The sequence below is a fragment of the Camelus ferus genome, chromosome 22, assembly GCF_009834535.1.
Source record: "Camelus ferus isolate YT-003-E chromosome 22, BCGSAC_Cfer_1.0, whole genome shotgun sequence".
Lineage (NCBI taxonomy): Eukaryota > Metazoa > Chordata > Mammalia > Artiodactyla > Camelidae > Camelus > Camelus ferus.
The window spans coordinates 547,067-570,781 of NC_045717.1; the positions used below are offsets into that span (position 1 = coordinate 547,067).

Here is a 23,715-nt window from a genome sequence, read left to right on the forward strand (position 1 = left end):
ACCTTCTAAACAATCCTGACTCCTGTTGCTGTAGCCACTGTTACTTAGGTCTCCTATTATTATTTGCAGTTAAAAGCATTCTGACAGATTTCCCAAGGTCTACAGCAGACCTACTCCTTTCTATAGTACTAGAAAGGCTTTCAGAAGCACGCCTGAGCTAGGTAGTCACCTCGTTCCCAACCATTCCTACAGCATCCTTCCTGCACCAACAAAATGAAACTCACAGATCCCGCAAAGTTCACTGGCACATCTTAGCCTTTGCACCGCTGTCCTCTCTGCCAAATGTAATCTTCAAAGATGTTCCACCCACCAAACACTGCCCTTCTGCCTCCTTCCCTGGCAAACTTCTACTCACTCTGCGTGGCTAACCTGACATCCTACCCACTTTTAAAAAACTTCTTTCCTCAACATCGACTTAAAAGTATTTGGTACATATTAAATACCAATAAAAAATACGTAAAGACAGTTACAAAGTCCTCATGGGCTCTGGGACACAGTAAGCACAGAATAAAGTAGAGTAAATCATAAAAATGAGGATGACAGTAACAAGCTCCCGGAGGCCAGGAGCTGTGCTTTTGATCTGTTTGCATTCTGCAACGTCAGAGTGGTGCTTAGTACCTAAAAGACACTTGGATAGTCATCTGTTGAGTGGGTGAATTAACAGATAAGAATGTTTTCTTTGAAAATCCTGTTTAAAAAATATACAGGCATTAACCATGGGACAACTCTACTGTGTTATGAGCACCTTGAAGACCAAAACTCTGTCTTTTCCATCTTTGTATTTCTTACAGCAGAAGTTCTTTGCTTGATCAAGGTCTACAAAGTTAAAGGTGCCCTCATACAGTTCATACTGAACAGCACGCTAGGGGTCACATCTAGGCAACACAGTCTTTTTTTTTTTTTATGTGAAGCACTTCTGTGCTCTTTTTTACAATTTGTTGAGTCCTGAGTTGTGCTATTTGAGTATGTATATAACAATCCTTTAACTAATGGCAATAGAAAATCTTGTTCTAACAAAATTATAGTTTCATGACAAGTATCCCCAAAAAAGAGAAGAAAACATCTGACTCTCATGAAGGCAACATAGTCTCATTCTGTTTGCACTTCTGAGGAATGAAATTGGTGAGAGAGAGAGACCTTGGTGGTGTAATGATGTGAAAAGTAACCAGTGCTTCTCAACAAGGCACTGCTTTTCTGACTTCTGCCCTATCACTAGGTATCTTTAAAAAACAATCTCTTATTAGTATGCTGCACACTGGCCCAGCTGTGCAGCTCTAATTGTTGGCCATTTGTTTACAGCACCAGGAAGGTATTGCTGAGCTCCCAGTTTTAAAGACAATCACTTTTTAGTGAGGCTAATCACTATTCAATAACTAGCATTCATTTACCTGCTGTGATCCATTTGCTGTAAAAATTAAAGATCCAGTTCTGTAACAAGGCCAACTTGTTATAATGTTACAGGAAACGTACAACAAAGTTAAAAACCTATTTTTCTTATTTACACAAAGATATAATATGGGATTTCAGGGGCCATGATTAAATAAATGAATTTCTTTTCAGACAATACTGTCTCAGATTTTAATTACCTACAATTAACTTCTTAAGTAATTCTGAATACTAGCCATTAAGAAAAAATTAATGAAAAAAATAAAAACACACATGAAATTTACACACTGGCTTTTTTCACTGCTCTTTCATTATCAAAACTTCCTCACTCTTACTTCCGTATCTATGGTGGGCCCAACAAGAGTAACTTATTACCAGAACTCTGTCCTAGGTCGCTGTTTTGAGGGGGAGTAGTTGGTATCTTTCCGTCTCTGTAGTCGACAATCAGTTGGTAAAGGCTATGTATAAAAAATGTGATAAATAAATATTACCACTTGAATACTAATATGAAAAACAATTGCCAAGTATATTAAATTCTTAGATCATTTCAGACAGTATCAGAGGTAATATCAAAACTTCAATTGTCCCATATACTTCAAATTTGTACAATCTACACTTTTAAATTTAGGATGTATAGTTAAAAAGGAAAAAAAGGTAAGGTGAAGTAGTCATAAACTGAGGGCAGTACAGCTCAGTAAGTTAACTAGAGCAAGCCTGACATACGGAAAGTATCTCGAACTCAGAAGTCCCAGCTCTATAACCAACAGCTATTTGTTCCTGGAAAAAGTGCTTCTCTTCAGCTCAAAGCTTCCTTTATAGAACTGGGATCTTACTGTCAGGCAGTTAGTTATTAATACTCATAAGAGTATTATGAAGATTTAGTGAGATAATGTATCCCCCAGATGCTCAGAGAAATAGAGGAAGAATGGAATAATTTGTTCTTGAACTTTAATGCTGGAACTATTTGAGAATCCCAAATAAAACCCAATGTGTGTTTTTTTCATAGGTGTAACATTTAAATGCGGCAGTTTTCAGAAAATGTTACAAATTACAGTGATTAGCTGTCCTTCGTGCTTTATAATTCAGGGCACCTCAGCTACTATAGAACTTGTAGCTACATTTATTTATAAATATATGACCTCATACAAGCATATGTATGAGAACTAAACAAGCTGTCACGCTGAAGTTTACGTGTCCATCGCCACGAAGACCGCGGAAACTGGATCAGCACAGGCATCCCGGGAGCAGAGGTCAGTCATGACCCGACTGCAGGACCAGTTTCTTTTTCCTTTTCTTCTCTTAAAATTTTATTAAAGGTCTTTAGAGAGCAACATCCAGACCCCAGACCCAGCTGCCGAGGAGATCCTGTTAAAACCAGTTTTAGTGCCAACACTGCAGCAACAGAATCAAGGGAAACAAGAGAACGATTAGAATGCCCTCGCCCTGCCCCAATGCCTTGTGGGAGAGGATTGTCACTGTGCTCTTAGGGAATCCCTTCGGTTCTTGGAAAATTCAAGAGGAAGATTATAGAAGAAAGTCCCCAAAGGAAAATACAGGATTTTCTGCTCTACTAAACATTTCAAGACCCAAATAACTAGTTAGAAAAATCAGATATGTGACATTATTTGTACCCCATGCATAGGGGTTACACTGGGATGAAATGGAGACCAGTAGGACCCTAAGGATAAAGGTCTTACAAACCCTGAGATAAAGAACCCTGTGCCCACTGCTCCATCTCACTAGTCTGGCCTTTTGCTGGTTTCCAGCTGGTGATGGGGAGGGTCTCACTGCCATCCCCAAAGTGCCTGCTCCCAACTAGGAACTCTCACCTGTCACGTAACAAGGAACAGTTAGGTCATTTTCAACCTCAGTTTAGAGATAACTGGCATTTTAATGTAAACACTTACTGTTTAAAACCATTACGACAAGCATATCTTTCAGCAGACATTCCGTGTAAATCTCGAGAATCGGCATTAACACGCTTCTGAAGAAGCAGCTTGACTATGTCCGGTGAGTCATGAAACACAGCAAGCATGAGCGCTGATCTAAAAAGAGACAGCTTCACCCTTAGGAACTTAGTTAGCTTAACTTAAACAGTTAATCTGATCTGTTTTACCAAGTTAATATCCTGCCCACCCCTGGAGAACTGACCATTTACATGCTCGAGTGCTCATCTTTGCAAATCACCTCCAAGGCCAAAACGGAGGGACAAAAAAGAAGCCTCCTGTCCTACTTGGGTAGCACACAGTAGAAGTGGCTAAATTCAAGTCCTCTGATGGACAAGAAAGGATGCTGAGGTCACTTATCTGAAGCAGGTAAAGATTTAAATAAAGGATTCCCCTTTTCTTCCCTAGTCTAAAATATAATACTTTAAAATCAGCTAGAGGTCAGGTAAGGAGAAGCTGTTTGCAGGCCGAAAACAGTAACATGAATAAAAACGGCAATAAAAATAGTCACGGCTGCAGTTAACCACGCTGAGAAGCATGTGCCCGGCACTAACCTGAACAGTCTACGCATGGTCTTTCTTAAGCACAACCGCCCTTGAAGGATGTACTACGACCCTCCTTTACGTGTCAGGAAGTATATTTGTTGATAATAAATCATGTCCCCCAGGTAACACACCTGACCAGCAGGAGAGCTGGGAATTCAACCTCATCTGACTCTAAAGCCCAGCTCCTTCCTCTTTATCATCCACCAATGAATTGTCTTCTTTAAAGGGAATGTTTATTCAATAATTAGAGCTATTTTTCTTCCTTCTACCATTATCAATTAAAAAGAAAAACATCAAAATGTACTAGAAGTGAAAAAGGATAAAAACTGATGAGCCCACAGTATCTGGTCATAGTTACTCTTAGTGATACTCACTTAGTGATAACCTAATAACATCAGTATCCTTCAAAGGAAGTAATTTAAAGCAGAATCATCCAAAAGACAAAACAAACTCCTCTCTGTTTAATATGCATCTTTTAAGAAACAAATATATACCAACTAGAGGTTAAAAAAATTATAAAAGAGTGAAGAAATTCAACACTGTCTCATAAGTTAAATTAAAATTAGAGTCCATACTAATAAAACTAAAATGAAATCCCTGAACTATTGTAAGATCATATGACCAAAAAAATCAGGATGCAAATGACATCAGTCACTATCATAAAGGAAGATGAATCCTGCTGCATACCGTTCTTTGTGACACCAGGCAGAATAATTGCTTTTCTACCTGACTGATGATGTGTTGATTCCAAGTTAATCCTCTTCTTATTAAGTTAATCTTTCTGATTGGCTGTTACTACTTAAGAATTAAGATTTTAAAAAAAAAGACAGAGAGAGAGAGAACACACTATTGTACCTTTCCGCCTTGTCAACTGCATGTATATTTGCCCCGTTCTCAATCAAAAATCTGACCATTTCTTTGTTCTCCCTGATGGCGAGTAAAAATGGTGTGAAGTTATACTGTAAAATAGTAAAAACAGTTGATAATGTACAAAATTACATATAAATTTCAAAACTGAATTTAAAAACTTAAGTCTCTGAACTTAAACATATACTATAAAGTAAATAACAAGTAGCCCCTTCCTCCTTGCCCCTCTGTGCCCCTTCTCTTTAAAAGGTTCCTCCTTGACTTCCTCGAAAGCTTCCCTGTGAAGTCACTCTCTGAAACTCACTTCAGACATTTGCTGGTTCCAAGAACCTGCGCTTCTATTGCAGCATGTGTCAGGCATTCTCTAGTTACCTTACTGCTCAACTACTTACTCCCGACACTCTAAACACTGCTCCAGAGAGAGACATTCAGCTACTGAATCAACTACACTTCTAAGGAGCCACGCTGAGGAGAAAGATACCATACTGTTTGCAACATGCATAACCTATCCAGTTACAACTATGACTAATCTCATAAAGCTTGCAGACATTCCAATGGGTATATGATTATTTGCATGTAAAGAAAAAGTTTTTCTTAAACCAACTTATAAATTCTAATTTGAAAAATTCCATCTCACTCTTAAGGGATTATTATAAAATATGAAGTGGACTATAAATTAATATAGACTGCTTTTAAAATCTTGAAATATTTATCAAAATATACAACAGGAATTGTAAATTCAAATGCTTACAGAGGCAACATAGGTGGCCCGAGTAAGTGAAGGTCCCAGGTGAGGACAGCAAACCGGAGAACACACGCCCCACCGAGAAGGGGCCACCTCTGCAGGGCAGACCGCACAGGAGCCTGGGCTCAAGGGGGACCAGATTTGATTCTTTAGGAGAAGTTCTGAAGTGCAGATTTTGGCACAAGTCTCCTAAATTTTAAATGTTGACTCAGTGTGTGGAGGCAAACTGAACATAACCAGGGCCACGTTTAGTCTATAGCCCACTTGTGTTTTTATGTTTGCTGTGTTTCCAAACAGTTGGGTATAAATCAAGTATTTGTATGTAAAACCTTGCCTTTCTTTAGAATCATATGTCTTACACACAAAAACACTTGGCCCCAACATGTACTAAAAATTGTGATTAACACTCATAAGGCCCACTTCAAGAATTTTTCCAATGCCTACTAAAACTACAATCTACCTGTATCTAATTCTCCCTGTTAATCAAGTGGATAATTAGTTCATAAGACGGCCAAAACTAAATTATTAAAACAATTCCAATTTGTTACTAATGTCATGGGTCTTGATGTTTAAAACTGCCATCTTCCATGGTATACTTATATATAATGGAAAACAACTCAGCCATAAAAAAGGAATAATGCCATTTGCAGCAACATGGAAGGAACTAGAGATTATCATACTGAGTGAGGTAAGTCAGAAAGTGAAAGACAGATCCCACAGGATATCACTTGATATGTGGACTCTAAAATATGATACAAATGAACTTATTTATAAAACAGAAATAGACTCACAGACATAGAAAACAAACTGATGGTTACCAAAGGGGAAAGGGGGTGGGAGAAGAATAAATTAGCAGTTTTGGACTAGCAGAAGACAACTACTATATAAAAATAATCAACAACAAGGTCCTACTGTATATACTACAGGGAACTATACTCAATATCCTGTAATAAACCATAATGGAAAAGAATGTGTGTGTGTGTGTGTGTACATATATATCTATCTAAGAATGTATATATAACTGAATAAGAATATATATAACTGAGTAAGAATATATATAACTGAATAAGTATATACAATGAATGAGAATATATATGTAACTAAGAATGTATATATAACTGAATAAGAATATATATATATGTATAACTGAATCACTTTGCTGTACACCAGAAACTATCACAACACTGTAAGTCAATTAGACTTTAATTTAAAAAAAACTGTCATGTTGATTATGCTAGGGCTCAGTGAATCTAACAGATAGGTTGCAAGAGTCCGTCACACAGCTTTAACCAAAAGAAGGCTCATGATTTCCTATTACTGCAATCAGAAAAACCCTGCTGACCTAATGACCTGGATGGGAACAAAAGGTGCAAAATCTTTAAAGGATCCGACTCTACTTATTGAATCACTCACCACAAGCAAGTTTCTAAGACTGTCTGAGTGCCACTGAATGATCAGTGGTTAGAAGGGAAAAGGAGCTATTCTTCAAGGCAATAGATATTGCCAGTAATATTGTCAGTAAACTCCTCAATCACAGAGGGAAAGACGGATAAAAGTCAGGCTAACACGGCTGGAAAAGAGAGCACTGAAAGAAGCAGCATCTATCAAACCCCTGCGCTTCCAGTAATGTCTTATTTTTGAGATCTGTGAATTTACACGTATTACACGCATCCATTCAATAGTCCTTAACCAAGGGTTGTATCAGAATCTCAGGGAAGTATTTCTAAACACTTGTGTCCAGACCTGAGTAGATTTATTCAATCAAAATCTTCAGGGGAGAGCCAGGAGAAAAAGCAGGAGGACCAGCTTTGTCATCACTTGCTCCCCACCTACAGCCACAGCCCCGCAGGGGAGCCACACCAGGCTGAACATGGACGACCCCAAGGTGAAGGTGTACATGGAGGGCCATGTGGCCACCAGCACAAGTGAATGCCCCTGCTGGCTGTCAAACATGACCTGCCCTCACTTGTCCAGATTCTAGAACCTGGGATCCTGGGGTGCTCAGGGCCTGCGGTTTGCCGCCTCCCCCGCCCAGGTGCAGTCACCCAGCTCCCCCTGCTGGGTACTGGGTTCCTTCCTCCTCCCACCCATCCCCAGGCAGGCAGCCAGCCCTTGCCATCACTTCACTCCCCGCAAGCCTTCACCTTCTGTAGGCTCTGAGCCTACCACCCACTCCCAGACACTTCCTAATGGGAAGTTGTTCCTTCTGGGGTAGAAGTGCAGCTGGGAGACAGAGCTCTGCCCTTTCTGTGGGCACTACATCTAGCCCCTGGCCTTGGTTTTGGAGTTGTTTCCATGATAACAGGGCCTGATGTAATCAGTATACATATTACTATAAATAAAACACCTGTAGCTAGAAAAGACCCTATATTTGAAATATCTTGTAAATAGAGTCAGTTGAGCTATACCTTGTTTATCGCCTCAATATCTGCATTATAGCGGAGCAGCTTTGTTGCAATTGATGTATTTTCAGCCAAGACAGCGTAATGCAGAGCAGTGTTTTGACAGTTGTCCTTAAGATTTGGGTCAGCACCGCGTTTCAGCATGATAGTGACACATACTTCTTCCTGGCATTCTACAGCCTGTTGGTATCAAGCCAAGAAACAGACTGTAAGTGCTCGGCATTCCAAGTTAACATTTCTCAAGTCCCAGCCGTTTGTTATATTTAAAACAATTAAATTCATTTTTATTCTAAGTAATTACATCGAATCCATCTCATGTGGACATGGTTGGCTGCTACACACCTTCATGAGAGCTGTCTTGCCTTCCTCATCACGAGCATTCAGATCACACTTCCACTCTATGAGGAGAGTCACCACTGATGACTTGCCGCTGCTGCAGGCTAAGTGTAGGGCAGTCCTGAGAACATGAGAGGACGTTTTAGGAAATTAGAGCGTACTAGTTCAAAGGTACAGTTACTCACGTAATGCTAAACATTCAACAGCATGCGATTCCTATACCTTTAAAACTAACATTTAGTCTTATCTTAGTTCTTTCTATGGGGAAAGAACAATATTTATTAGCTCTTACTACTCACCACATTAATGGAAGAACTACCTGTTTGAATAGAAAGGGCATGCCGTTGAGATTCAGCTCAACTTGGGTCTCACTTCTACTTTAACACTGTCACTTATTAGCTCTCACTTAGCCTGTCTGTGCCTCAATTTCCTCATCAACAAAATGGGCATGAAGTAGTAGCTATCTTACAGGACCCCACTGTGATGCTTAAATGAAAAGCTATACAAAATGTCTGGCAGTTCCTTGCACAAAATAATAGCTCAATAATTGTTAGGTAATATTATAACTGTTACCGTTACTATTTTACAAAGACAACATTTCAATTAAGTAAAATGATCGTATATCTACTTTACTGCTGCAAGGATGAGAAAGAACACTGTACTTCAATGATTCTAACATGCTCATTGTCTCACACTTCAACATCTCTGACATGGGAAGGCAATTTAAAATTCATGTCTTACAACCATAGTTGGCAGCTCCTCCCAGGCCCGCCCCACCCCGCCCCGCCCCGCCGCTGTTACCTGTTCTTCCTGTCTCTGCTGTCTACGACATTTTTCTTGCGTGACAGCAACTCCTGCACTTTATGCCTGTAACCTAAATACGCGGCTCTGTGGAACTCCTTCAGCTCACCGCTGTGGACGTAATACCCAGGCACGGGGTTCTCACGATCCCTGGGCTCTCTCTGATGGGTGGTGAAGCCCACCCATCTCGCTAACTTAACGAGTCCCTTCTTCATCTGGCTTATCGCCTTCCGACACCGCTCACTTCCCTCCTGGCCTCTTGCCGCCTCCCGATCTCAGCGCTGGCGCTACAGAAGAGCCACAGAGGTCTCGCTGCCACACCTTGGCTGCGAAGCTCAGCGGCGCGGAATGTTTGGTTCGGAACGGTCGTAGCCTAGCAACAGCTCTGACCCTCAACTGTCCCTCAACTGTCCCTCCAGAGCCGGTGTCCCTGTGAGTGCACACAGAGGCCCGGAGGCCCAGTGTGCCCAGTGAGCACATGGGAGCCTAAGGCATTTCAAATCTCTGCAGTTGCTTGTGGGCCATCTTGGGTTCCCTTCAAATGCTGGTGCTAGGTGGCTAAGTGTTTCGGGACATTTCCTGAAGTGAGGCCTGCCCCTGACAAAGTCACGTTTGTATGCAACTGTGGTTACAGTGGGGTGGAACCACAGGATGCTGAAGGCCTAGTCCCGCACAGAGCTCCCCACCAAGAATCTCTACTTCGCCTTATCCCTCAGTTCATTCCCTTCCACATCCCTCTGGGCCCCAGCCAGTCTCCAGGGAATTCAGCGGATGCAAACAGCAGAAAGCGGCTTTCACGGTTTCAGAGACTGTGGCAATACGTATCGTTAAGCACAAACTTGAGAAACCAATACACGCTCTCCAGATGAAATGAAAACGGGTTTCCGCATGTCTGCTGACCCTGCTCTGTGGCTCAGCCTTATGTTTACGTGCTTTCCTCGCTTGATTTTATCTTTTGCTTTTATTTCCACCAAGTAAATCTTCAATCAATCAAAGATCTACTTGAGAGCATGCTATAACATTTGAGAACGTTTTAATCACGTAACTATGGGTAACGTGTAACACCACGTCAGTTACTCAGCGAGGCCAGGCTGCTGGCTGACGACTTGCAGGGGGGGTGGAAGGCAGGACAGGCCTCTTCTTCCTGCCTACCTCCATCCTTCCTCCCTCAGCTGGCTAATTATGGCTTCTGGCCCTGCCAGGATCAAAACTGCAGGGGGCGGTAGAGTTCCTAAGTGGCTGACACTCCTGGGAGCTGGTCTTGAGTGGACTGGACCTGGCAAAGTGTTTTGAAGCTGACTCTCTCAGGGGCACTTCTGGGCCCACACCTGCAACTCCCCCGGACCTAAGTGAATGTGGCGTTACTAACTCACCCTTTTAACCTATCTTCTCTATTAGCGTACACTGTCATTTCCCTCATCTTAAAAAAGAAAGGTGCGTTCACCCTCCAGCTGCGGCCCCATCTCTCTGCTCTCCGGCACACACGCCTCCTGCCCCTGCAAAGGAGCTCTTCCCATTCGCTTCCTCCGATCCCTCTCCTCTCCCGTCCAAGCAAGCGTGTCCACTCACTGCAACTGCTCGCGACAGGGTCCCCCACCACCCACCAGGTGCTGACTCCACGGGGAGCTCTCAGTCCTCTCCTCGCACGGCCCGGCAGCCACGCTTCCCACCGCTGCTCTCCCCGACTTCCTCAAGCCCTTTCCTCACGGGGCTTCCCGGCTCTCAGGCTGCTCTGGTTTCCTCCCACGGCCCTGGCCGGTCTTCTCAGCCCCAGCCCCTGAATGCTGGCACACAGCACCCCTGAGGCTCAGTCTCCTGGCCTCTCCCACTTTCTGCTGCCGCCCCCATCAGCCTTAGGGCTTTATGTATTCTCTACAGGTTGAAACCTTCCAACCTGCTATTTCCAATCCAGACCTCCCTCCTGTATTCCAGACTCAAATACCCGTTTCCTCTCAACGTCATCTCTTGGAAGTTGAATAGGACTTCCCCTGGGCCGGCCCTCTCCTGGGCCGGCCCTCTCCTGTTCCCGCGCTCACCTGGTCCTGCCTTTTCCTGGGCCTGCCCTCCCCTGGGCCTCCCCTCTGCCTTGCCTCAATTTCCTCATCAACAAAATGGGCATGAAGTAGTAGTAGTTCTCTTACAGGACGCCACTGTGATGCTTAAATGAAAAGCTATGCAAAGTGTCTGGCAGTTCCTTGCACAAACTAACAGCTCAGTAGTTGTTAGGTAATACTATTATTGTTACCGTCACTCTTTTCCAAAGACAACATTTCAATTAAGTAAAATGACAGTCTATCTACTTTGTGGCTGCAAGGACGAGAGAGAACACTGTACTTCAATGATTCTAACACGCTCACTGTCTCACACTTCAACATCTCTGCCGTGGGAAGGCAATTTAAAATTCACGTCTTACAACCATAGTTGGCGGCTCCTCCCAGGCCCCGCCCCGCCCCGCCCCTGTTACCTGTTCCTCCTGTCTCTGCTGTCTACGACATTTTTCTTGCGCGACAGCAACTCCTGCACTTTATGCCTGTAACCTAAATACGCGGCTCTGTGGAACTCCTTCAGCTCACCGCTGTGGACGTAATACCCAGGCACGGGGTTCTCACGATCCCTGGGCTCTCTCTGATGGGTGGTGAAGCCCACCCATCTCGCTAACTTAACGAGTCCCTTCTTCATCTGGCTTATCGCCTTCCGACACCGCTCACTTCCCTCCTGGCCTCTTGCCGCCTCCCGATCTCAGCGCTGGCGCTACAGAAGAGCCACAGAGGTCTCGCTGCCACACCTTGGCTGCGAAGCTCAGCGGCGCGGAATGTTTGGTTCGGAACGGTCGTAGCCTAGCAACAGCTCTGACCCTCAACTGTCCCTCAACTGTCCCTCCAGAGCCGGTGTCCCTGTGAGTGCACACAGAGGCCCGGAGGCCCAGTGTGCCCAGTGAGCACATGGGAGCCTAAGGCATTTCAAATCTCTGCAGTTGCTTGTGGGCCATCTTGGGTTCCCTTCAAATGCTGGTGCTAGGTGGCTAAGTGTTTCGGGACATTTCCTGAAGTGAGGCCTGCCCCTGACAAAGTCACGTTTGTATGCAACTGTGGTTACAGTGGGGTGGAACCACAGGATGCTGAAGGCCTAGTCCCGCACAGAGCTCCCCACCAAGAATCTCTACTTCGCCTTATCCCTCAGTTCATTCCCTTCCACATCCCTCTGGGCCCCAGCCAGTCTCCAGGGAATTCAGCGGATGCAAACAGCAGAAAGCGGCTTTCACGGTTTCAGAGACTGTGGCAATACGTATCGTTAAGCACAAACTTGAGAAACCAATACACGCTCTCCAGATGAAATGAAAACGGGTTTCCGCATGTCTGCTGACCCTGCTCTGTGGCTCAGCCTTATGTTTACGTGCTTTCCTCGCTTGATTTTATCTTTTGCTTTTATTTCCACCAAGTAAATCTTCAATCAATCAAAGATCTACTTGAGAGCATGCTATAACATTTGAGAACGTTTTAATCACGTAACTATGGGTAACGTGTAACACCACGTCAGTTACTCAGCGAGGCCAGGCTGCTGGCTGACGACTTGCAGGGGGGGTGGAAGGCAGGACAGGCCTCTTCTTCCTGCCTACCTCCATCCTTCCTCCCTCAGCTGGCTAATTATGGCTTCTGGCCCTGCCAGGATCAAAACTGCAGGGGGCGGTAGAGTTCCTAAGTGGCTGACACTCCTGGGAGCTGGTCTTGAGTGGACTGGACCTGGCAAAGTGTTTTGAAGCTGACTCTCTCAGGGGCACTTCTGGGCCCACACCTGCAACTCCCCCGACCTAAGTGAATGTGGCGTTACTAACTCACCCTTTTAACCTATCTTCTCTATTAGCGTACACTGTCATTTCCCTCATCTTAAAAAAGAAAGGTGCGTTCACCCTCCAGCTGCGGCCCCATCTCTCTGCTCTCCGGCACACACGCCTCCTGCCCCTGCAAAGGAGCTCTTCCCATTCGCTTCCTCCGATCCCTCTCCTCTCCCGTCCAAGCAAGCGTGTCCACTCACTGCAACTGCTCGCGACAGGGTCCCCCACCACCCACCAGGTGCTGACTCCACGGGGAGCTCTCAGTCCTCTCCTCGCACGGCCCGGCAGCCACGCTTCCCACCGCTGCTCTCCCCGACTTCCTCAAGCCCTTTCCTCACGGGGCTTCCCGGCTCTCAGGCTGCTCTGGTTTCCTCCCACGGCCCTGGCCGGTCTTCTCAGCCCCAGCCCCTGAATGCTGGCACACAGCACCCCTGAGGCTCAGTCTCCTGGCCTCTCCCACTTTCTGCTGCCGCCCCCATCAGCCTTAGGGCTTTATGTATTCTCTACAGGTTGAAACCTTCCAACCTGCTATTTCCAATCCAGACCTCCCTCCTGTATTCCAGACTCAAATACCCGTTTCCTCTCAACGTCATCTCTTGGAAGTTGAATAGGACTTCTCCTGGGCCGGCCCTCTCCTGGGCCGGCCCTCTCCTGAGCCGGCCCTCTCCTGTTCCCGCGCTCACCTGGTCCTGCCTTTTCCTGGGCCTGCCCTCCCCTGGGCCTCCCCTCTGCCTTGCCTCAATTTCCTCATCAACAAAATGGGCATGAAGTAGTAGTAGTTATCTTACAGGACGCCACTGTGATGCTTAAATGAAAAGCTACGCAAAGTGTCTGGCAGTTCCTTGCACAAACTAACAGCTCAGTAGTTGTTAGGTAATACTATTATTGTTACCGTCACTCTTTTCCAAAGACAACATTTCAATTAAGTAAAATGACAGTCTATCTACTTTGTGGCTGCAAGGACGAGAGAGAACACTGTACTTCAATGATTCTAACACGCTCACTGTCTCACACTTCAACATCTCTGCCGTGGGAAGGCAATTTAAAATTCACGTCTTACAACCATAGTTGGCGGCTCCTCCCAGGCCCCGCCCCGCCCCGCCCCTGTTACCTGTTCCTCCTGTCTCTGCTGTCTACGACATTTTTCTTGCGCGACAGCAACTCCTGCACTTTATGCCTGTAACCTAAATACGCGGCTCTGTGGAACTCCTTCAGCTCACCGCTGTGGACGTAATACCCAGGCACGGGGTTCTCACGATCCCTGGGCTCTCTCTGATGGGTGGTGAAGCCCACCCATCTCGCTAACTTAACGAGTCCCTTCTTCATCTGGCTTATCGCCTTCCGACACCGCTCACTTCCCTCCTGGCCTCTTGCCGCCTCCCGATCTCAGCGCTGGCGCTACAGAAGAGCCACAGAGGTCTCGCTGCCACACCTTGGCTGCGAAGCTCAGCGGCGCGGAATGTTTGGTTCGGAACGGTCGTAGCCTAGCAACAGCTCTGACCCTCAACTGTCCCTCAACTGTCCCTCCAGAGCCGGTGTCCCTGTGAGTGCACACAGAGGCCCGGAGGCCCAGTGTGCCCAGTGAGCACATGGGAGCCTAAGGCATTTCAAATCTCTGCAGTTGCTTGTGGGCCATCTTGGGTTCCCTTCAAATGCTGGTGCTAGGTGGCTAAGTGTTTCGGGACATTTCCTGAAGTGAGGCCTGCCCCTGACAAAGTCACGTTTGTATGCAACTGTGGTTACAGTGGGGTGGAACCACAGGATGCTGAAGGCCTAGTCCCGCACAGAGCTCCCCACCAAGAATCTCTACTTCGCCTTATCCCTCAGTTCATTCCCTTCCACATCCCTCTGGGCCCCAGCCAGTCTCCAGGGAATTCAGCGGATGCAAACAGCAGAAAGCGGCTTTCACGGTTTCAGAGACTGTGGCAATACGTATCGTTAAGCACAAACTTGAGAAACCAATACACGCTCTCCAGATGAAATGAAAACGGGTTTCCGCATGTCTGCTGACCCTGCTCTGTGGCTCAGCCTTATGTTTACGTGCTTTCCTCGCTTGATTTTATCTTTTGCTTTTATTTCCACCAAGTAAATCTTCAATCAATCAAAGATCTACTTGAGAGCATGCTATAACATTTGAGAACGTTTTAATCACGTAACTATGGGTAACGTGTAACACCACGTCAGTTACTCAGCGAGGCCAGGCTGCTGGCTGACGACTTGCAGGGGGGGTGGAAGGCAGGACAGGCCTCTTCTTCCTGCCTACCTCCATCCTTCCTCCCTCAGCTGGCTAATTATGGCTTCTGGCCCTGCCAGGATCAAAACTGCAGGGGGCGGTAGAGTTCCTAAGTGGCTGACACTCCTGGGAGCTGGTCTTGAGTGGACTGGACCTGGCAAAGTGTTTTGAAGCTGACTCTCTCAGGGGCACTTCTGGGCCCACACCTGCAACTCCCCCGACCTAAGTGAATGTGGCGTTACTAACTCACCCTTTTAACCTATCTTCTCTATTAGCGTACACTGTCATTTCCCTCATCTTAAAAAAGAAAGGTGCGTTCACCCTCCAGCTGCGGCCCCATCTCTCTGCTCTCCGGCACACACGCCTCCTGCCCCTGCAAAGGAGCTCTTCCCATTCGCTTCCTCCGATCCCTCTCCTCTCCCGTCCAAGCAAGCGTGTCCACTCACTGCAACTGCTCGCGACAGGGTCCCCCACCACCCACCAGGTGCTGACTCCACGGGGAGCTCTCAGTCCTCTCCTCGCACGGCCCGGCAGCCACGCTTCCCACCGCTGCTCTCCCCGACTTCCTCAAGCCCTTTCCTCACGGGGCTTCCCGGCTCTCAGGCTGCTCTGGTTTCCTCCCACGGCCCTGGCCGGTCTTCTCAGCCCCAGCCCCTGAATGCTGGCACACAGCACCCCTGAGGCTCAGTCTCCTGGCCTCTCCCACTTTCTGCTGCCGCCCCCATCAGCCTTAGGGCTTTATGTATTCTCTACAGGTTGAAACCTTCCAACCTGCTATTTCCAATCCAGACCTCCCTCCTGTATTCCAGACTCAAATACCCGTTTCCTCTCAACGTCATCTCTTGGAAGTTGAATAGGACTTCTCCTGGGCCGGCCCTCTCCTGGGCCGGCCCTCTCCTGTTCCCGCGCTCACCTGGTCCTGCCTTTTCCTGGGCCTGCCCTCCCCTGGGCCTCCCCTCTGCCTTGCCTCAATTTCCTCATCAACAAAATGGGCATGAAGTAGTAGTAGTTATCTTACAGGACGCCACTGTGATGCTTAAATGAAAAGCTATGCAAAGTGTCTGGCAGTTCCTTGCACAAACTAACAGCTCAGTAGTTGTTAGGTAATACTATTATTGTTACCGTCACTCTTTTCCAAAGACAACATTTCAATTAAGTAAAATGACAGTCTATCTACTTTGTGGCTGCAAGGACGAGAGAGAACACTGTACTTCAATGATTCTAACACGCTCACTGTCTCACACTTCAACATCTCTGCCGTGGGAAGGCAATTTAAAATTCACGTCTTACAACCATAGTTGGCGGCTCCTCCCAGGCCCCGCCCCGCCCCGCCCCTGTTACCTGTTCCTCCTGTCTCTGCTGTCTACGACATTTTTCTTGCGTGACAGCAACTCCTGCACTTTATGCCTGTAACCTAAATACGCGGCTCTGTGGAACTCCTTCAGCTCACCGCTGTGGACGTAATACCCAGGCACGGGGTTCTCACGATCCCTGGGCTCTCTCTGATGGGTGGTGAAGCCCACCCATCTCGCTAACTTAACGAGTCCCTTCTTCATCTGGCTTATCGCCTTCCGACACCGCTCACTTCCCTCCTGGCCTCTTGCCGCCTCCCGATCTCAGCGCTGGCGCTACAGAAGAGCCACAGAGGTCTCGCTGCCACACCTTGGCTGCGAAGCTCAGCGGCGCGGAATGTTTGGTTCGGAACGGTCGTAGCCTAGCAACAGCTCTGACCCTCAACTGTCCCTCAACTGTCCCTCCAGAGCCGGTGTCCCTGTGAGTGCACACAGAGGCCCGGAGGCCCAGTGTGCCCAGTGAGCACATGGGAGCCTAAGGCATTTCAAATCTCTGCAGTTGCTTGTGGGCCATCTTGGGTTCCCTTCAAATGCTGGTGCTAGGTGGCTAAGTGTTTCGGGACATTTCCTGAAGTGAGGCCTGCCCCTGACAAAGTCACGTTTGTATGCAACTGTGGTTACAGTGGGGTGGAACCACAGGATGCTGAAGGCCTAGTCCCGCACAGAGCTCCCCACCAAGAATCTCTACTTCGCCTTATCCCTCAGTTCATTCCCTTCCACATCCCTCTGGGCCCCAGCCAGTCTCCAGGGAATTCAGCGGATGCAAACAGCAGAAAGCGGCTTTCACGGTTTCAGAGACTGTGGCAATACGTATCGTTAAGCACAAACTTGAGAAACCAATACACGCTCTCCAGATGAAATGAAAACGGGTTTCCGCATGTCTGCTGACCCTGCTCTGTGGCTCAGCCTTATGTTTACGTGCTTTCCTCGCTTGATTTTATCTTTTGCTTTTATTTCCACCAAGTAAATCTTCAATCAATCGAAGATCTATCTGGGAGCATGCTATAACATTTGAGAACGTTTTAATCACGTAACTATGGGTAACGTGTAACACCACGTCAGTTACTCAGCGAGGCCAGGCTGCTGGCTGACGACTTGCAGGGGGGGTGGAAGGCAGGACAGGCCTCTTCTTCCTGCCTACCTCCATCCTTCCTCCCTCAGCTGGCTAATTATGGCTTCTGGCCCTGCCAGGATCAAAACTGCAGGGGGCGGTAGAGTTCCTAAGTGGCTGACACTCCTGGGAGCTGGTCTTGAGTGGACTGGACCTGGCAAAGTGTTTTGAAGCTGACTCTCTCAGGGGCACTTCTGGGCCCACACCTGCAACTCCCCCGACCTAAGTGAATGTGGCGTTACTAACTCACCCTTTTAACCTATCTTCTCTATTAGCGTACACTGTCATTTCCCTCATCTTAAAAAAGAAAGGTGCGTTCACCCTCCAGCTGCGGCCCCATCTCTCTGCTCTCCGGCACACACGCCTCCTGCCCCTGCAAAGGAGCTCTTCCCATTCGCTTCCTCCGATCCCTCTCCTCTCCCGTCCAAGCAAGCGTGTCCACTCACTGCAACTGCTCGCGACAGGGTCCCCCACCACCCACCAGGTGCTGACTCCACGGGGAGCTCTCAGTCCTCTCCTCGCACGGCCCGGCAGCCACGCTTCCCACCGCTGCTCTCCCCGACTTCCTCAAGCCCTTTCCTCACGGGGCTTCCCGGCTCTCAGGCTGCTCTGGTTTCCTCCCACGGCCCTGGCCGGTCTTCTCAGCCCCAGCCCCTGAATGCTGGCACACAGCACCCCTGAGGCTCAGTCTCCTGGCCTCTCCCACTTTCTGCCGCCGCCCCCATCAGCCTTAGGGCTTTATGTATTATTCTCTACAGGTTGAAACCTTCCAACCTGCTATTTCCAATCCAGACCTCCCTCCTGTATTCCAGACTCAAATACCCATTTCCTCTCAACGTCATCTCTTGGAAGTTGAACAGGATTTCTCCTGGGTTGGCTCCCTCCTGGGTGTGCCCTCACCTGGGCCTCCCCTCTCCTGTTCCTTCGCTCACCTAGGTCTGCCCTCGGGTTTGTCTGCCCACCCCAGGCCTGCTCTCTCCTGGTCCTTCCCTATCCTGGTCCTGCCCACTATCTCCCTGGCCTCCCCTCACATGGCCTGCCTGCACCTGGGCCTTTCCTCTCCTGGGCCTCCCCTCTCCTCTTCTTGCCCTCTCTCCCTTGGGGAAGTAAGCCAGAAAGAGAAAGAAAAATACCATATGAGATCACTCGTGTGTGGAATCTTAAAAAAATTTATATATATATAAATACAAAACAGTAACAGACTCATAGAGATAGAATACAAACTTGTCGTTGCCAAGGGGGTGGGTGGTGGGAAGGGACTGACTGGGAGTTCTAAATTTGCAGATACTGACAGGCATATGCAGGACAGATAAACAAGATTATATTGTATAGCACAGGGAAATATATACAAAATCTTATGGTAGCTCAGAACAAAAAACAATGTGACAATGAATATATGTATGTTCATGTGTAAGTGAAAAATTGTGCTCTACACTGGAAATTGACACAAAGTTTTAAACTGACCATAATTCAACAAAAAAAAAAAGTGCTAAAAAAAAGTGCTCCATTCAGAGCTTTGGTTACATGCTGATCTTTCAGGGACAGAGACTAGGTTGGAAACTCAATGTACAGACTGGGAGAGAAAGGGATTTCAGCTACTCTGACCGCTTCCTGTTGAATGAAACAGAGAGGCCAAGTCCTCACATTTCAAAAGTGCCCAGTTGGTGAGAAGACCCACCGCAGGGCAGGAGAAGGGAAGAAACTTCCTTAACAAAGGTTCCTGATGAGAAAATGGCCCAGTGACACTCACTCAGCCCACAGGGCCTTCAACCTCAATGTGAACATGGGGAACCCGGGCAGAAGTAGGCGCCAGGCCTCCCCTCACCTGCGCAAGGTGGAGGCAGCTTTCAGCACCCCTCCCTCACCACCCACCTGTCCAGCCTTCCTCACTGAGTCACAAGGGAACTGGGTGGAAAGGATTTCAGCCTCATGCGTTTGGCCCTGGGTGGGGCTGGGACTCCCCTTCCATCTGAGTGGAGGGCAATGATGTCCCTGGAATAGGGTGCGTCTGGAATCAGCTGCTCCAAGTGCCCCATGTGGGTGTTTCCTGGCACCACAATCTAGAGGGGAGGACCTGACAAATTCTGTCTGACGACAACCCAAATGCTTACCGAGCCTTTTATTAGCCAGTATTATAATGCTTATAGTAAAGGGCTGAGCCCAGACACAGCAGAAGTCAACCTCTGCACTACCTCGTGAGATCTACCCAGGCCACAGCGTTAGATGTAATTTACCCTCGTAAATTCCCTCTCCATTAAGGGTGAGCTCACACTTGACCCTTAGCAACTTCAACAACCTCCCATGTAGGTTCCTGGGGAAGGTTCTCACATACAACATCCAGGGCTTATGATAGTGACCCCAAAGCATCCCAAGTGTTAGCGCCATGTACACCTAAGATACACTTCTCGGGGAGAGATTTCTCTATTAAAATAGCTACTCCAGGCAGTGGATAAGAGCGGTGTTGTCTGAACACGTCCTGCCACACACAGGATGCAAATCAACATTCGGACAGGCTCAAGTTGTGTTTATCTTTGTTCATGGTCCCTGCTTCTTTTTGTAAAGTCTTGTAAGTTTACTTTCCCTCAGATGTTCTGATACTCTTCCTACTCAAATTAGTAATTTCTGCTCTCTGTATTATTAATCTACTTAGAAAATGGAATGGTACTAAGGTAGACTGGCAATCTGTTAAGAGCCAATGAAGGCAAACTTTCAGGTAGGTTCCTAACACAGACGTGTGTGTTACAATGAAAGCCCATATTGACAAGGTCTGTGAATGATTTGGATTTACTACTGGGTTTTTTTTTAACTCATATACAGCTAATGTACATTTTCCCCAAATTCATTTTTGCTTACTAACCCTACAGTTCATACCCTTATGATTTACTTCATCAAAAGCAATCACTTAAGCATTGTACACGGGCATGTTTGTGGCCTGCGTTCTCACTGGCTGCCAAGCACGACACAAACGAGACTAAGTTCATCAGGAAATGAGGGTGCACGTGACCCAGGGCCACACCAACTCATCTACTGCCCTGCGCCACAACCACAGCAGGAGGTGCCGTAAAATCTACAAAATCCTTCTGCCAGCTCTGAGCCGACAACAGTACTTACAGGTTCCGGGGGCCTCGTGCCAGCCAGGGGAGCGCACACACGCGGCGCTGCTGCACCGGCCAGGGGCGGGGTCCAGCCAACGTGCCCGCTGTTTGGTGGATTGTACACTTGGACATTTCTGGCCAGTCCTCTCACCACTGAGAAAAGAAAAGGCAACACAGATTTCTTATGTCTATTTACACATGTCAAGCTATCACTTATCCCAAACTTCTGCTCTGTAGTAGGAGAAATACTGACTTCCTTAAACTTTGGATTATCTACACACAAAACAGATGAAAACTCTCCAAATACAAATTTAGCCAAACTTAGCCAATTAGGGCCTTGGTCTCTAAGGAAGCTAAGTTGGTGCCAATAAAAACAAGCTAGTAAAGGCAGCAGTACTGGGTTGGCCATAAAGGGACAAGGGACAAGGGCAAGAAATCAGAAAAGAAGCTTCAGCTTTCCAGCACAGGTCATGGAGAGAGAGACAAGAGGATTCTATCATCTCCACCTCTAAATGAGAACTGACAACACCGAGGATGCCCATCTAATCCGGGCAGCTAGGTTAGCCAGTTTCAATCATTCATTTCTTCTCATTCAATAGACAGAGACTGAAGGTCGTCTGATTAAAGGAAAAGGCAAACAGGGAGAAATTAAAGATACACTCAGTTCTCAATTAACTACCCAAATAGGGACTTAGAAAGACATGCAAATTAAATCCATGTATTAACCCCAAACTCCAGTTTAGCCAGTAACATCACTTTTCTAGACTACTAATCTTTTGCCAAAAGAAGTCATCCACACTTGCTTTCTTTTAGCCATCAGCACGTGTATTTTTAAGCCAAAAAAAAATTTAGAGGTATGCACCAAACCCTTTAAACAATACTGCAAAGAACTATAAAACCACTCTGAACTGGTTTCTCAACATGTTAACAGCAAATGAAAGCACAGATTTTCAACACCAAAAAGTACTTCACCAGCAAATAGAGAAATGTGCTATCAGGTAATGTGACCAATAGATTTCAACAACTGACACTGAAAGCCACTGACAAAATACTGCTTCACACAAATTTATCAAGCAGAAAGTAAAGCTCATGAACTTCTGTCAGTGACAGAGAATACTGATAACTGTATACACACTTATAAATCCTGAAGTTATCATTTCAGAAGAATGTCACTATACATTTTTTATTTCATACACTAAAATATTAACTGATGAGGGTTGGGTGGTAAACTATGGGCAATCGTTACATTTCTCTTCCATCATTATTAATGTCCCAAATTTTCTTTAACAGGCCTATATGGCCTTTATACTGAAAAGCAAAACGCATCATGAAAAAACTAAATCTTTCTGCCTTCTTACTTCCATGTCCTTCCAGTGTCTGCTGTACGCTCTCCATCGCCCTCAGTATATAAACGGGAACCACTGTAACGGTGTATGGAGAGGAGTCAGATCAGGAGAGGCCAGGCAGGGGGCCACCAGCTCAGAGGACAGACTGACCCCGAGGCCTAGACATGACCCTGGTCACACACTGAGCCTTGATCTGCATCACAGACTGACTTTTGATACTGGACACAGGGTGCCTGGCTCCCATCACAGACAAGCCCTGATCCAGGTCACAGACTGCACCCCGAACTTGGCTGCGCTTCTATCACGGAGGTACACTCAGCGAGTGGTGGCTGCTCCCCATCTCGTACTGAGCCCTGATCCAAGTCACAGATTGCCCCCTGACCTTGGCCACGCTCCCAACACGGAGGGGCATTCAGCGAGTGGTGGCTTCTATTTCTGTTATCGTTGTGTCATTAACGTGTGTCCCACTCACAGTTGACCCGACAAATGTTATTCAGACCGATGCATCTACAACCGGGTGAGTTGCTGAGTGGGCACAGTGCTCCTGGGCTGGGTGGGCTATGACGGGGCAGGAGAGGAGTGGGCAAGGCTTGGGGGTGGGCTGCCCTCCAGGCCCAGAAGGAAGCAGCCATTCTTCGCTGGCTCAATGCCCCCTCTGTCTGGAAGCCTCATTTCCATCTCATTACAGGATGAATAGAGCCAATTAATGGTGGCCAGGCAGCCTTGGCCACCCAGGAGAGATGGCACATTGTGAGAGGGCTCCCAGCCTCCTTCCACCCTGGTGCCCCAGAATGGAGGCTGTGGCCTCTCTCGTCCCTGGGGCCCCAGTGGGCCGGGATGAGGGCCCTGGGAGAGACCCGCATCCTGCTAGGCCTTCCTGCTCCCTGGGCAGAGCTCTTCCCCAGCCCAGCAGGTGGGGCAGCAGAGGCAAGTGGGTCAGCCCCTGTCCATTCCTGCCCGGCCCTAGCCCACCAGGCTGGTTCCCCAGGCATCCAGGGCGTGGTCCAGGGCCTCTGAAGTTATGGCTTGTCCTGGGGCATGGGAGTTCCTCCTCAGCCCCTTGCATGGATGTCCAAATGAGGACCACAGGTGACAGGACGGCTCTCTTAATTCCCCCACCAAGTCCCCAGTCCCACCCACCCCAGCACCCATGGGTCCTGACTTGGCCCATCTGGCCAGGGGTAGGAAAATGCACAAAAGACTACCATAAGAGGGAGAGGGACGCAGAACTGAGACGCCGGGGGAGCAGGAGGGCAGCTGCACAGGGGCCCCCAGGTAGGGGTGGAGGTGGAGGAGAGGGGACAGTTGCTCTGGCCAGAGAAACACTTGCCAGACAGATATGTGATGTGGCCACGTGGCATTTGGACAGGCCGGGTGGTGGCAGGGCTAAAAAGAGGCCACGTGTTGGCCTGGGCCTCTTGCTGACTCCCAGCTTGGCTGGGGATGGAGGGACACAGGTGACACAGCCTCCCCTCGGCAGTGTGAGGGGCGAAGCTCCCTGGCACAGGATCAGACAGCAAGAACTGGGACGAGCACCTGCCTAGCTCAGCTGTGTGTCTTCTGAATGACTGCTGGACCTCTCTAGTCTGCATGCCAACCCACCCTGACACACATTTGTACACACACACACACACACACACACACACACTCTCCCAGTAGAGTGCTGGGCAGGAGACACCCCAGGTGGGTGGGACCACCAGCTGACAAGAGCTGACTCT

The 23,715-nt window shown here is 47.6% G+C and overlaps 1 protein-coding gene across 46 annotated transcripts in view; it reads right to left on the bottom strand.

Moving 5' to 3' along the window:
- Positions 1-23,715, bottom strand: part of LOC106730443 (ankyrin repeat domain-containing protein 20B-like) — an 82,235-nt gene that overhangs the window by 20,085 nt on the left and 38,435 nt on the right. For 45 of the 46 annotated variants that reach the window (XM_032464813.1, XM_032464812.1, XM_032464798.1 and 42 more), the window contains 6 exons: positions 20,668-20,804; positions 8,234-8,348; positions 7,898-8,071; positions 4,733-4,836; positions 3,294-3,431; positions 1,762-1,844 (listed from right to left, as the gene is read on the bottom strand). In XM_032464813.1, the coding sequence (XP_032320704.1) occupies positions 1,762-1,844; positions 3,294-3,431; positions 4,733-4,836; positions 7,898-8,071; positions 8,234-8,348; positions 20,668-20,783 (730 nt within the window). In that variant the 5' untranslated portion in view covers positions 20,784-20,804. Of the gene's footprint in view, positions 1-1,761; positions 1,845-3,293; positions 3,432-4,732; positions 4,837-7,897; positions 8,072-8,233; positions 8,349-20,667; positions 20,805-23,715 lie in introns of those variants that run through there. The other variant, XM_032464799.1, reaches the window with a different exon arrangement.